This window comes from Balaenoptera acutorostrata, chromosome 5 (assembly GCF_949987535.1).
Source record: "Balaenoptera acutorostrata chromosome 5, mBalAcu1.1, whole genome shotgun sequence".
Lineage (NCBI taxonomy): Eukaryota > Metazoa > Chordata > Mammalia > Artiodactyla > Balaenopteridae > Balaenoptera > Balaenoptera acutorostrata.
The window spans coordinates 116,931,168-116,943,833 of NC_080068.1; the positions used below are offsets into that span (position 1 = coordinate 116,931,168).

Consider the following 12,666-nt stretch of genomic DNA (forward strand, 5'->3'; position numbering starts at 1 on the left):
ACTAGAGTAGTAATTCCCAACCAGTGTTAACCGGTGTGTGACAAAAAGCCTCCTACCATTTCGTAGCTAAGGCTGCTGAAGAATTCTGCTTTGTGAAAAAATCTAGATCTTAACAGTGACCTTCCTGCAAAAGACAAGAAGGTTTCATCAAAAGGGGAATTCTACTTTTGCTAAGTTTAAACCCAGAGCTATCTATAACCATTCCCATTTTCTACTGTTGGGATTGATTGTGTAATCTGTTGATGAGTTTTCCAGTAGATGTGGAGAGTATATGCAATGTTCTTATTAACTGCCAAATGGCACAGGGAATTAAGGGTATTATAAATATTTAAAGCTTCAGTTTTCAGACTCTCTTAGATATAGATTGCTCCATCTAAGCAAATATACACAAGCTACCTACTTTACTCATTCCTTCTTATTAATGGAAAGGCTATATCATTTTTAATTGCAAAAAACTAAAAGAAAGGTAACACATGACTACCATGTTAAGCTACTCTGTCTTTGTGTTTCAAACAGTGATAGCTCCTAAAACTCACCATTCTACTAGAAGGATCCCTGATATACCTCCTTGGAACACAGCACAGTTTACAAACGATTGTCCTGGTAGTTTGGGAATAAGGAAGACATTGCTGAAAGTTATAACTCATTCAACACCAAACAGAACAGCAGTGTTTAATATTTTATTTTCAGAGTTTTTAGGTTAGATAGCATTTGAAGAGAGTTATATGACTAGAAAATTTGAAAAAAAAACCCAAAACTGTCTAGGATCTGAATGTCTTTCATAAACAGAAAGGAAGTAGAATAGAGTAAGAGTGGTAAAAGATGTGGTCGGCAAGGTAGGCTGTGGCCAGATCATGTATGATCTTGTTAGACATTGTGTTAGTTATTGCTGTGTAACAAATTATCCCAAACTTAGTGGCTTAAAACAGCAATAAACATATATTATCATCATAGCTTCTGTGTATCAGGAATTCAGTAGTAGCTTAGCTGTGAAATTATGGCTCAGAGTCTCTTATGAGTCTTTAGTGAAGATGTTGACCAGAGCTAAAGCCATCTGAAGGCTTTCCTGGGGCTGGAGAATTCACTCCCAAGGTAGTTTTTTTCACATGGTTGGCAAGTCGTTACTAACTGTTGGTGGGAAGTCTCAGTTCCTGCTCATGTGAGTCTCTCCACAGGCTGCTTGAATGTTAATATGGCATGGCAGCTCATTTCCTCCAGAGCAGGTCACCCAAGAGAAACCTAGTAATAGGACAGTGACTTTGAACCCTAGCCTCGGGAGTCACACATCATCGATTCCACCATAATCAATGCATTAGCAATGAATTACTAAGTTGGTCCACACTCAGGGGAAATAGAGTTAGGTTCCACTTTTGAAGGGAGGAGTGTCAAAGAATTCGCAGCCATATATTTTTGTGTGTGAATTTTTAATTTTTATTTATTTTTTGATTTTTTAAGATGCCATTTTGCCAATAACACAATTCTTTTCCAGAATCCTCTTCATAATTTATACTTAGGTTTTGAGCTTTTAGACATATGCGTTGCTCTTTTTTAAATTTTCATTTTATATTGGAGTATAGTTGATTTACAATGTTGTGTTAGTTTCAGGTGTACAGCAAAGTGACTCTGTTATACATGTACATATACATATGTCTATTCTTTTTTGGGATTAACATATACGCACTGCTATATATAAAATAGATAACCAACAAGGACCTACTTTATAGCACAGGGAACTCTACTCAGTATTCTATAATAACCTTTATGGGAAAAGAATCTGTAGACATATTTTAAAACCACCACAGATGTAGAAAGAAACTTGGATCCTATTCCACTTTATTCATTCATCCATTTAACGAATATTTATTGAACACCTACTATGTGCTAAGATTGTTATGGGCACTGAATAAGGCCTCCCAGAGAGGGTGACACTTGTGTCAATGCCTGAAAGATGAAAAGAAAAGGGCAAAAGTTTCCAAGCATCTTTGCCTCTGCTGTGTCCATTTACTTCCTACTAACCTCCTGTTCCCTCCTTAACCTCTGTTACTGCCCAGTCCCCTTGGAAGTTCACTCAATCTCTGGGTTAAAATTTCCTCAACTGTAAAAGGATGAGGCTCCTTTTAGCTATAACATTTTCATCTAGAAAAATAGGGCAATTTCTTTTAATCATTGAAATATACTTAATAATTTTAGCAGCATAGAACTGAAAGTAAGAACAAGTAAAATAACAGTGAGCAGTTACAGAGAAATTAATTTATATACCATTTGAAGTTTCTATAATCAGTTTCTACTCTTTAAGCTTACACTCGATCTATGAAATTACCTAAAGTATATCTTTAGCTGGGTGGTAGTATGTTAGACATGAATTAGAGATCTTAGAAATTTTTAAAAAAATTTTTAGACCTGTAAGAATTCCTTTCAAGATGCATTCTTGCATTAGATTTTACTCATGTTTGGTAAATTTACTTGAAGTTCTTTTTTTAATTCATTAGACTCAGTATTGTGCTTAGAGAACAGAATTCCCCAAGTGAAATATATGCCTGCAGCAAATACACTCTGACTTTTCACACAAACACCACATTTCGTGAGAGGGAGAATGAAAGAAGAATAGAAAAAAACGGCAAAGAACATTTTCTTTTCTTTAGATCTACCATCTTGATTTCATTAAGGCCTCCTAATTTCCTCTCAGGTCTGTGTGCTTGGGCCTGAGATGCCTTTCTTCATGGTATCAATTGCTAACTCTTTAGTGCTCTGACAGCATTTTATTCATGCTTCTCTTTTGGCAGTTATAGTATGTCTTGTACTATGGTTCCATATACGTGTAGTTGGTGAATCTGTTATATTTTCTGCTCTTGAGGGCAGGAACAGTATTATGTCCATATTTGTTACTTGGCACCTAGTCTGGTGTCAAGGTGAAAAACTTCAGAACAAATTTGGTGCTATAAAAAAAGACCTTTTTTTGAAGTCCCCATTACAAGAAAAATTATTTATGTTGATAGATGATAGCTAGACTTACTGTGGAGATCACTTCTCAATATGTACAAACAATAAATCATTATGTTATACACCTGAAACTAATATAACATGTTAATTGTATCTCATTTTTTAAAGAGACCTTTTGAATTGAATAGTAACACTGACTTTTTTTTTGAATTTTTGAATTTTATTAAATTTATTTTTTTATACAGCAGGTTCTTATTAGTTATCTATTTTATACATATTAGTGTATACATGTCAATCCCAATCTCCCAGTTCATCCCACCACCACCCCCCGCCACTTTACCCCCTTGGTGTCCATACGTTTGAACATTGACCTTTATGTTAAGATAAAAGTGATTTTGTATGATCATTTCAAGTCATCCAACTGATGAATCTTAATTTGTGTAATAGAAGAATAAGGTTATATGTTCTGGCAAAATTATGTCTGAAAAGTTAAGATTTTGCAAAAATAGGTAATATTGATAATTCTTAGAGTTTTGATCCTTATCCAAAACATTGATTCTAAACCATTTATTACTTTTCATACTGACATTATTTGTCTCTTATATAATTTCTTTGAAATGACGTACAGATATCAATAGGTTTATTGCATTAAAATGTTCCCCCAAACTGCAATAAATCTAACATTTGATAGGAAGATTATCAGCTCATGTTCATTCAATTTTCCCAGATAATCCAATTATCAAAAAAAAAATTTTTTTCTCCAGTGGCTAAAACCTGATTACTGGTCATATATCACTAATGAAAATAGGAACAACATTCTTGGTAATATTATAAGTGTTTGAATTCTCTTAAATATGATACAATTTCTGGATTTGAAGAAAAGTATTTTAACTTTTTAAAAAATCTGAGAAATGTTATCAATAACTAATAACTCATGCAGACTGAAACCACTTCTAATCTTTAAGTGGAATATAAATACATGAATACTAAACAACATTTCAAACTCTCAAAACCATTTTAATGTTTCTAATCCTCACTTCTCATCTGAATTATGACAAAAACTTTCTTTCTACTCCTCCAGACTATTCTCTGGCCATTTTCTAATTCATCCTCCCCTCTCTGGCAAATTAATCTCTTTAAAATGCAAATGTGACCATGTCAAACCCCTGCTTAAAACCCTTCAGTGACTCCCAAGGGTTCAGAATAAAATTCAGGTGCCTCAGCGTGACGGATGGGGGCTGATCCCTGCCTGTCTCAGCCTCCTCACCCCACTAGTCACAGTGAATTTTCCGAAGATCCCTATATGGTCAGGGTTTTCTCTTCTCATGGGGTTTCCTCTATTTGAAATACCTTTCCTGCCTCTGTGCCTAAATTCAGTGTCTTCATATCTTAGCTCAAACCGAATCACTCCCAGTGTCTTCCAAGTATCCCTCCCTGTGTTTCCTTCAGATGTAATTTTTTTTTAACTTTGGGTTTGTTTGTTTGTTTGTTTATTTATTTATTTTTATTTATTTATTTATTTATTTATTTATTTATTTATTTATGGCTGTGTTGGGTCCCCGTCTCTGTGCGAGGGCTTTCTCTAGTTGCGGCAAGCGGGGGCGCCTCTTCATCGCGGTGCGCAGGCCTCTCACTATCGCGGCCTCTCTTGTTGCGGGGCACAGGCTCCAGATGCGCAGGCTCAGTAATTGTGGCTCACGGGCCTAGTTGCTCCACGGCATGTGGGATCTTCCCAGACCAGGGCTCGAACCCGCGTCCCCTGCATTGGCAGGCAGATTCTCAACCACCGCGCCACCAGGGAAGCCCCAGATGTAATTTTTTATCCAGTTGAGCTCTGTGTCCTTTTATGTTCTCCTTATACCCAACACATAACTTTTTTTTTTAAAGAAACTAACTATATATGTGTTCACTGAACTGTAATACAGTAGTTTGGTTACTTGCCCATCTCAGCCCCTGGGCAGTGAGCTCCTAATAAACAGGGAGCTTTCATCTCTGAATCACCAAAGTTGAGCACAATGCCTAGCAGCAAAGAGTCACCAAACACAGTTTTAGTGAATAAATATAAATGAATGGCAAATAATTAATAATTTGCCACGGAGAGGGATAATGTTCAAAATATTTAATAACCAGTTGGTAGAGGCATCTATTGGTCACCCTGGAATTACCCTAACAACAAATAATGCTGTACTTGTACGCATCCTTCAAGTATCAACCTGGGCTCCAGATCTCTTTGACTTTTTTATACCAAAAAGGAGAAAATGCATATACTTTCATACCTACCTGCAGCCAGACTATTTTAGAAAAACGTGGAGACATAATATATTGGAAAGCACTTGGGTACATGGACACAGGAGCCAATAATCCTGTGTGGTTGACCTATTTATGTGGGAAGATAAAAGCTTTCCTATAAAATTTACAATGGTGTTAAAGTGCTGCCATGCCCTTTCCCAATTACCCAGAGGTGTGCTTCACATTCTCTGGTGGACTACTTCTTGTTAAATAGCATCAGTAAGTTAAGGAAGGATAATTTCCCACATCTTTAGGACCTGTAGTAAATCTTTACTGCCTTCTTACTTCATACGTTTAGTAACAGTAAATAGCTCCCCCTCCTTCTAGCCAAGGTGCTGTCTTAGCTCATGTTACCGTCTTCATTTAAATACACTATCGCAAATATTGCAAAAACTGATCCCTTACTTCCATTCTTGAATCCTGCTACCCCAAACCAAGGCATCTGTAGTCACCAGAGTGAACTTTCCAAAATGCCTACGTGATCCGTGCCCAAAACCATTCAGTTGTTCTGCATCTCCTAAAACAATGTCCTTGGGGCAGTTTTTTAAATTGAGCTTTTTAAAAAAATGCATGTACTTTGGCTTCATATATGGAGAATACCATTCAGGAGAGGCAAGGTGGTCCCTAGGCATTCTTACAAGTTTCCACAGGAGTTTCTATAACACAGCCAGGCTGCGAGCCACACATCCACGTGATCAAATCCCAACTCCTTTATGGGGAAGAAGGCTGGCCATGTACTGGCTCCTGTCTGTCACTTCCAGTTCACTTATTAGCTGGGAGACTTTGGCCAAGTTACCTAAGTGTTTGAGCCTCAACTGCCTTATTTCAACTGGGGATAATAATACCAATGTTACAGCACTATTCTAAAGATTAGAGATGATGTTGGGCCATTTAATTTATCATCCAAACTGAGATACTATTAATAATTACTCCAAGATAACTATGCATAAACTTAGACCGTCCTGGGGAAACCGGAGCATGTGGTCATGGTAATTTGAAGCAGTAGAGTCAAAGCATTTCCCACAGTGAATGGCATAGAGCAGAAGTTCAAGAAATCATTTTTATTTTTATCGTTCTTTATACGTGCCTCCCACTCTGCTGGAAGGCCTTGCATGCTGAGGTTGTGGCACAAGGAGCAAATGGTATTCATGATGCCCTCTAACCGAGAGACTGATCATTTGTCTGTCACTGCCCTTTCCCCACCAGATACTATATGTTGTCAGCCTTGATATTTCTCTATTTTTTATATTTTCCCTTTTCTTTCTCTATTACTCTAGCCCACCATTAACACTTGCAGGGCCCAGGACAAGACTGCAAAAGAGGTCCACTTACAGTATATTTTTAAAACTAAAAGCTATATATCAAGCTAATATACTATCAAATAAGTTTCTCCTATCCTCCTACCTTGGTAAATATATCTTTCTAGCAATATGATAGGTCTAAATTTAGACTTCTTAGAAACCTTGGAGTTCGTTCCATGCAGGATTGGGGCTGATTTTGCACTCTGGCCCCCCTCCTCTCCTCATCCCCTGCCCCATCCGCACCACAAGAGCATCATGTATAAAGATGTACACACCCAGCCTGCACATTCAAGCTCTGTTCATCTCCTAACTTCCACCCTCCCTCACAAACAACTCTAAGAGTGTGTATTAGACTCCTGTTGCTGCTGTAACAAATTAGCACAAATTCAGTGGCTTAAGATAACACAAGTTTATTCTTGTATAATTTTAGAAGTCTGAAGTCTAAAAGCAGTCCTACAGGGCTAAAACCAAGGTGTTGGCACTTCTGGTTCCTACTTGAGGCTGTAAGTGAGAAGCAGTGTGGTATCTTCTCTCTGACCTCCTGCCTCCCTCTTATAAAAACCTTTTGTGATTATATCAAGCCTACCTGGATAATTCAGGATAATCTCCCCATCTCAAGATCTTTAACTTAATCACATCTACAAAGTTCCTTTTACCATTAAGTTAACATTTACAGGTTCCGGTAATTAGGATGTGGGCATATTTGGGGGTGTTATTCAGCCTACTGTAGGGTACGCCTACCCGTGGACCCTTGGGACGATGAACCCAAGGAAGAAATCTGAGCCAGCACTGGAACCACACTTGGGGCTGTGTGGGCAGGAACTCTGGGTGGTTTTATGTCTGGTGTGTGATCTGGAAGCAGGGGAGCTGCAGGATCAGGATGGGCATGCCGCCTTGGCCCTCTGGATCCTTTGCCCTGATCAGCTAGAAGAGGTCTCTCTAAAGTTCAGGACCCAGCACAAGAGCCTAAGGATGGCATATCTCTCCTTTCCCCTATTCATCTGGTAACCACAGACTATTTCCCTTTCTTCTGATCTACACACAAGATTCTGTCAGAGGGAAGCATGTAAGCAAATTGTTTTATTCTGTTCAAAGTTCTTTTTGCATCCCTGCCTTTTACTTGTCATGAAAGAGCCCCTTTCCACACCCACTCATTGTTTTTAATCATCCTCACTGGCTTTCCCTTCCTTTGAATCTCTAATTCCATCCTTCCGCCACCTCTTCAGTTCTTAAAATACACAAGATTTCACCTATTTTCTGTGTTTTAAAAAATATGCTCTCCAGCTAGCAAGTTATTCCTGAATCCTACAAAATTGTCAGTTCGTTCCGTTTGTAATGTTTCTTAGTTTTAAAGTTTCCACCATCATTTGAAACCTACAGATTTTCTTTTGTAATCAAATTTAAAATTACTTTTCTTGTTCTACTTGTATACTCTGTATTTGTATTTCGCTCTATCTTGACCATTTTGAATGTTTCCACACTTATACAAGGTATACAGAAGAATTTTTCAAAAATGAAAAGAATTTTTCAAAAGAGAAAAAAAATTTTCTCTCCTTGTAAATTTTTAGAAATACCTGAAGTTTCATCTATGTTTTTAGTCATTCTCATTAATGTGTGGAATTTTTAACGTAATCAACTGTCTTTAAGACTCTGACATAATTTTAAGAGAATGCTGTGTTTTGAGAGTTGATGAATTATTTCACAAGTTTTCTTTTTTAAATAAAGTTTTGTGGGTTTTTACCTTAATGAAGTATTATATATAGCAAAGGATCTAATGAAAAGAAAATTTGCAGGTTTATACTTAGTTTCAAACTCATGTTACAAAATTTCAGTGCTTTAAAAAAAAAATAACTATGACTACATAATGTTATCATATTACCATAGTATGTACTCCATGAGGGCAGATGTCTGTCTTGTTTATCATTGTTTCCCAGTGATGGCCCAGCTACCAGTGCTTGGATTTTTAGTAAATAATTGAATAAATGAATATGAGAATTAACGAATGATAGAATTTCAGAATGGCTTTTAAAAAGTAATGTAAAGATGTTCGGTATAAATCATGCTACCTCAAGCAGAACATTGAAATACAGATTTTTAAAATTTTCAATCAGCTTTGCAATCTCTCAGCTTATTCTGATATGAGTAATAATTTATACTTTTAAGGGTGTTGAAATGTATATATTCAAGATAATCGTCATCTGTTTAAATAGTTTATGAATTGATAAATATAGGTGATACTACATAAATACTACTTTATATAGATATTATATATAATGAATGATATATATTATAGAATTATATAGGTATTAAGCTACTAAATATCTTTAGTTTTAACACAGTGTTGGGTGATAAGAAATGTGAATCTCTGGTGCTGAAATGAAGGCAGGAAATGAGGGGGGTATTTCTTCCCTTTCTCCTCATCTTTCAAAAATTGTTGGTGGGAATTGGTTAACTTTGATTTGTCTAGTTTTCTGATGGTAAATGCATGTATGACTTCTTCAGTGTGAAGGTATGCTATATGTTTCACCATTTCAAAGTTTTGCTTCACAGTATTCTCTCTTTCTTTGTCTTGTATTCTTCCCTGGTTTAAACTTTACAAATGATTGAAGATACCTTTTTCACTGTTTGTCCTCAGAATGGCTTCACTCCTTTATACATGGCTGCCCAAGAGAACCACATTGATGTTGTAAAATATTTGCTGGAAAATGGAGCTAATCAGAGCACTGCTACTGAGGTAAGACTGTCAACTCTAAAGACCTGAATTCTTTGATCTTAATGTCCATGTTCTTTGTATCCAGATGCAAAGGGTCTCCATTACCTTTATCCTACGAGTGTTCATGTTACTATTGTAAGCTACAACAGTGGCCATGAACGAATGACCCAGTGCACACAGTTCAATGAGTTTATGCCTTGATTTGGGATTCATGTCAATTTATTCTTACGTGAAATCATGCTTCCATCAATTTGCCATTCTCTAGCTTTTGGGAGCTTTGTACTATTCTAAAATCAATTTATAGTAAATTTTATCCATCTCTTTTCATCAGTGTTTTATCTTTGTTAGGATCTAATACAATTCCTTAAAGGAAAGTTTTTTAATGATTAGCAATAATTCAGAGTTATTTATGTTCACACAATTTCATGAGGAATATGTCATCAGAAAGCTGTTCATATTTTATGAAGTACAAATTATGACATGTGGTTGTGTGACTGTGATTATGGCAACAACTGAATAGAATGTTCAAAATCAATCCAGTCTCAAAACGTTCAGGCCATCTAGACATAAAAAGGGGTTGGAATGGGCCAACTTACAACATCACTTTCCTTTTCCTGTGTGTGTTCTCCAATAAGCCGAACCTGCTTTGTATTTTCCTTCTCATTTTTGCCTAAACGGATTAAGGAGGGAGTTCAGTGATTGTTTGGAACAGTGATTTTTAAGTGACGTTCAGGATGCTTTTGAGCTTGGAGAAAATGCCTCAGGGGCCACTAGAAGGTTGGGAGTAGGTGACCCAGGAGAGGAGGGGAAGAGAGCTCCACTGGGACATGCCTCTCCTCACCCAAAAGCAACCAGGCTTTAGTTTTCCTATTTCATGTTCTGTGGCTCCACTGACAAAATTTTAAAACTCCTGCCCTGGAGTGGAAGATGACTGGTAGATGGATGGCTGTCACCCAGAAACTATCTTGATAACTTTTAATGTCTAATATGGCCTCCTTCTGGACAATTAAGTCTTTAGGTGAAATAAACATGAAATCCCTTCTACCCTGCACTGTGGGGAGAGGTCATTTATAATCTATTAAATTCACGTCCAGGACCTATGAGACAAAACTTTTTGTGGAGCCTGGCAATAACTTTCTGACAGCTTACTCTCATTAGTTAAAAACAATCCCAAGACATCACTATTAATGGGACCACAGTTCCTGTTTATGACTGGAAAACACGACTGCCTAGTATGAAACGATTTCACGTTCTCTACTCAGCACACACAGATTTTACACTCCTACCACATGAGTACAGCGTGATTTTTATGATTATGATTGTATGACTTTCTGAGACACATTCTGTCAATGAGTAGCACGTGAATATCCTCAGGCAAAGCTTGGGTAACAGTATGAGACTATATCTCTCTGCATTAGGACCTCTGAGAAATGTACCAAACTATGGAAATATGTATTTGTTTTACTTTATTTCCTTGAAAGCAGAATCATTTACCTAGAGAAACCTTTACACTACAGAGTTCTACTCACCAAATAGACTTTTCTAGTGTATGATTTAGGGAAATACAGCCTGACAGCATTGTCAGCTTTCTCAAGGCTCCTCCAGTCTGGACCTCTGTAGCATCTCACTCTGCTTCCAGAAATACCGTTTTATGTATGTTGCATCAGTGGAGTCTGTATTACACTCTGATTCTCAGAGAATTAAAACTGTCTCTTATTTCCACAAAGAAATATGACTGTTGCAAGTAAATCACGTGAGGTTTTGAATCCTAGTTTAGACACATATATGCCTCTAAACAAACATATATTTGTTTTGTTTTTTAATCATTTAAATAAGTAAAATTAATTTTCCCTGACTGGATATGTATAAACTTAGTTGATTAATTCCACACCACTGGCCCGAATGGTTATCAGGAAATACACTAATGGAAAAATCTTTGCATGTTCCCTTTTAGTCGATCATTCTGTGAATGAATAACATCTTCACAGGGCTATATGGTTGATTACTATTTGATCTTTTAGGCTATATTGCTAAATGCCTTCTATGGTTGTGTGTACATGTATGAATATACTTAAAGAAGACACTTAGCCTGAACCCATTAGTAGCCCTAATTTGCAAAACTTAGTTACTAATCAAGACACTGTGACCACTTTAAAAATCAGATAATGATGAGATCATTCAGTATGGCAATGAAACTCATGTTTGAAAAGAAATATTTAAAGTGTTGAAATTTCCCATAATTATAGCAGTTAGCATTGGTAAATAAATGACGAAAAATGAAGCTACAGATTTTTAATATAGGTTTCCTTTTCATAGAGTTAGTGAAGATACTTCAAAAAATCATTTCAAATCTTTACCCTTCTCCCATGAAGTGTAGATTCGAATGAAATCCATGTGGTGGAGGTCCAAAGTTAAATTCTCTGAAGGGAGTTCTCTGTCTGTCCAGTACCATTTTTATAATTCTCTGCTTTCTTCCTTCTTCCTGAATGTTACCAAAATTGAAGGCTAAAAACTTTTTAATTAGGTTCTGTGCTGTCAGCAAATGCCTTGTCTCTAAGAAAAAATAAAGTTCACATTCTTTTAATATAAACTATCCCAGTGTTTCAGGGGGGAATCAAATTAAATGTGTGCATGGTAATGAGCTTGTTCTTTCCTCCTTCACAGAGGGCTTAATTTGTGCCAAACAAAGTTCTAAATTTAGGCTACTCTCTTTCATCTTACAGCACTACATGCTTTACTCTTCCACTCCATTAAGTAATGTATTTATTTAAAATTCAATTCTAATTTAAAAAATTCAACTCTTACTGTGGTAGTGCATATATGATATGATGCATTTGAGGGAAATGATTTTCCCTCCGAAGTCTACAGTTACCTTTTAAAAAATTACTGTTGAAAACAAATGGAGTAGTTAGATGCTGATAAATTGCCACTGTCTCTGGAATATATTCAATAGATGTACCATATCCAATTGCCCTCATCTCTTCTGTGAATGGAAACATTTAACTCTGAGACTTATTTTCAAGCTTTTGTGAATTAAAGGAGGTTTTCACATTAACAGAGCCTAGAATATATACGTGTATTTTTTCTACTTATTCATCACCTTTCCATTGCTGAATACTTGTTTCTAGAGAGAAAACATAGCTTCTAATTTTTCTAATGTGGTTATCTATCTACATCTAAGGCTTCTCTAACTTTGATGATCTTTGTTATTTTTTTAGTTGTTTGTTAAGTTTCGAATTGAAAGACTGATTTTCTTTACATTACTTAGCACAATTTTATATCTAAATGATTTAAATAATATACAATTCAACTAAGTGCAAACTTAATGAATTAGCCTTATTTGCCAAAGAATTTTAGATCATATTATGTCCTAAACTTCCCAAATTAATTGGTAACAGACCATTCCATTAACAGTTGTTGTGA

At 36.3% G+C, this 12,666-nt stretch overlaps 1 protein-coding gene across 13 annotated transcripts in view; it reads left to right on the plus strand.

Moving 5' to 3' along the window:
• Window positions 1–12,666, plus strand: part of ANK2 (ankyrin 2) — a 250,765-nt gene that overhangs the window by 81,686 nt on the left and 156,413 nt on the right. For all 13 annotated transcript variants that reach the window (XM_057546234.1, XM_057546235.1, XM_057546236.1 and 10 more), the window contains exon 5: window positions 9,166–9,264. In XM_057546234.1, the coding sequence (XP_057402217.1) occupies window positions 9,166–9,264 (99 nt within the window). The remainder of the gene's footprint in view (window positions 1–9,165; window positions 9,265–12,666) is intronic.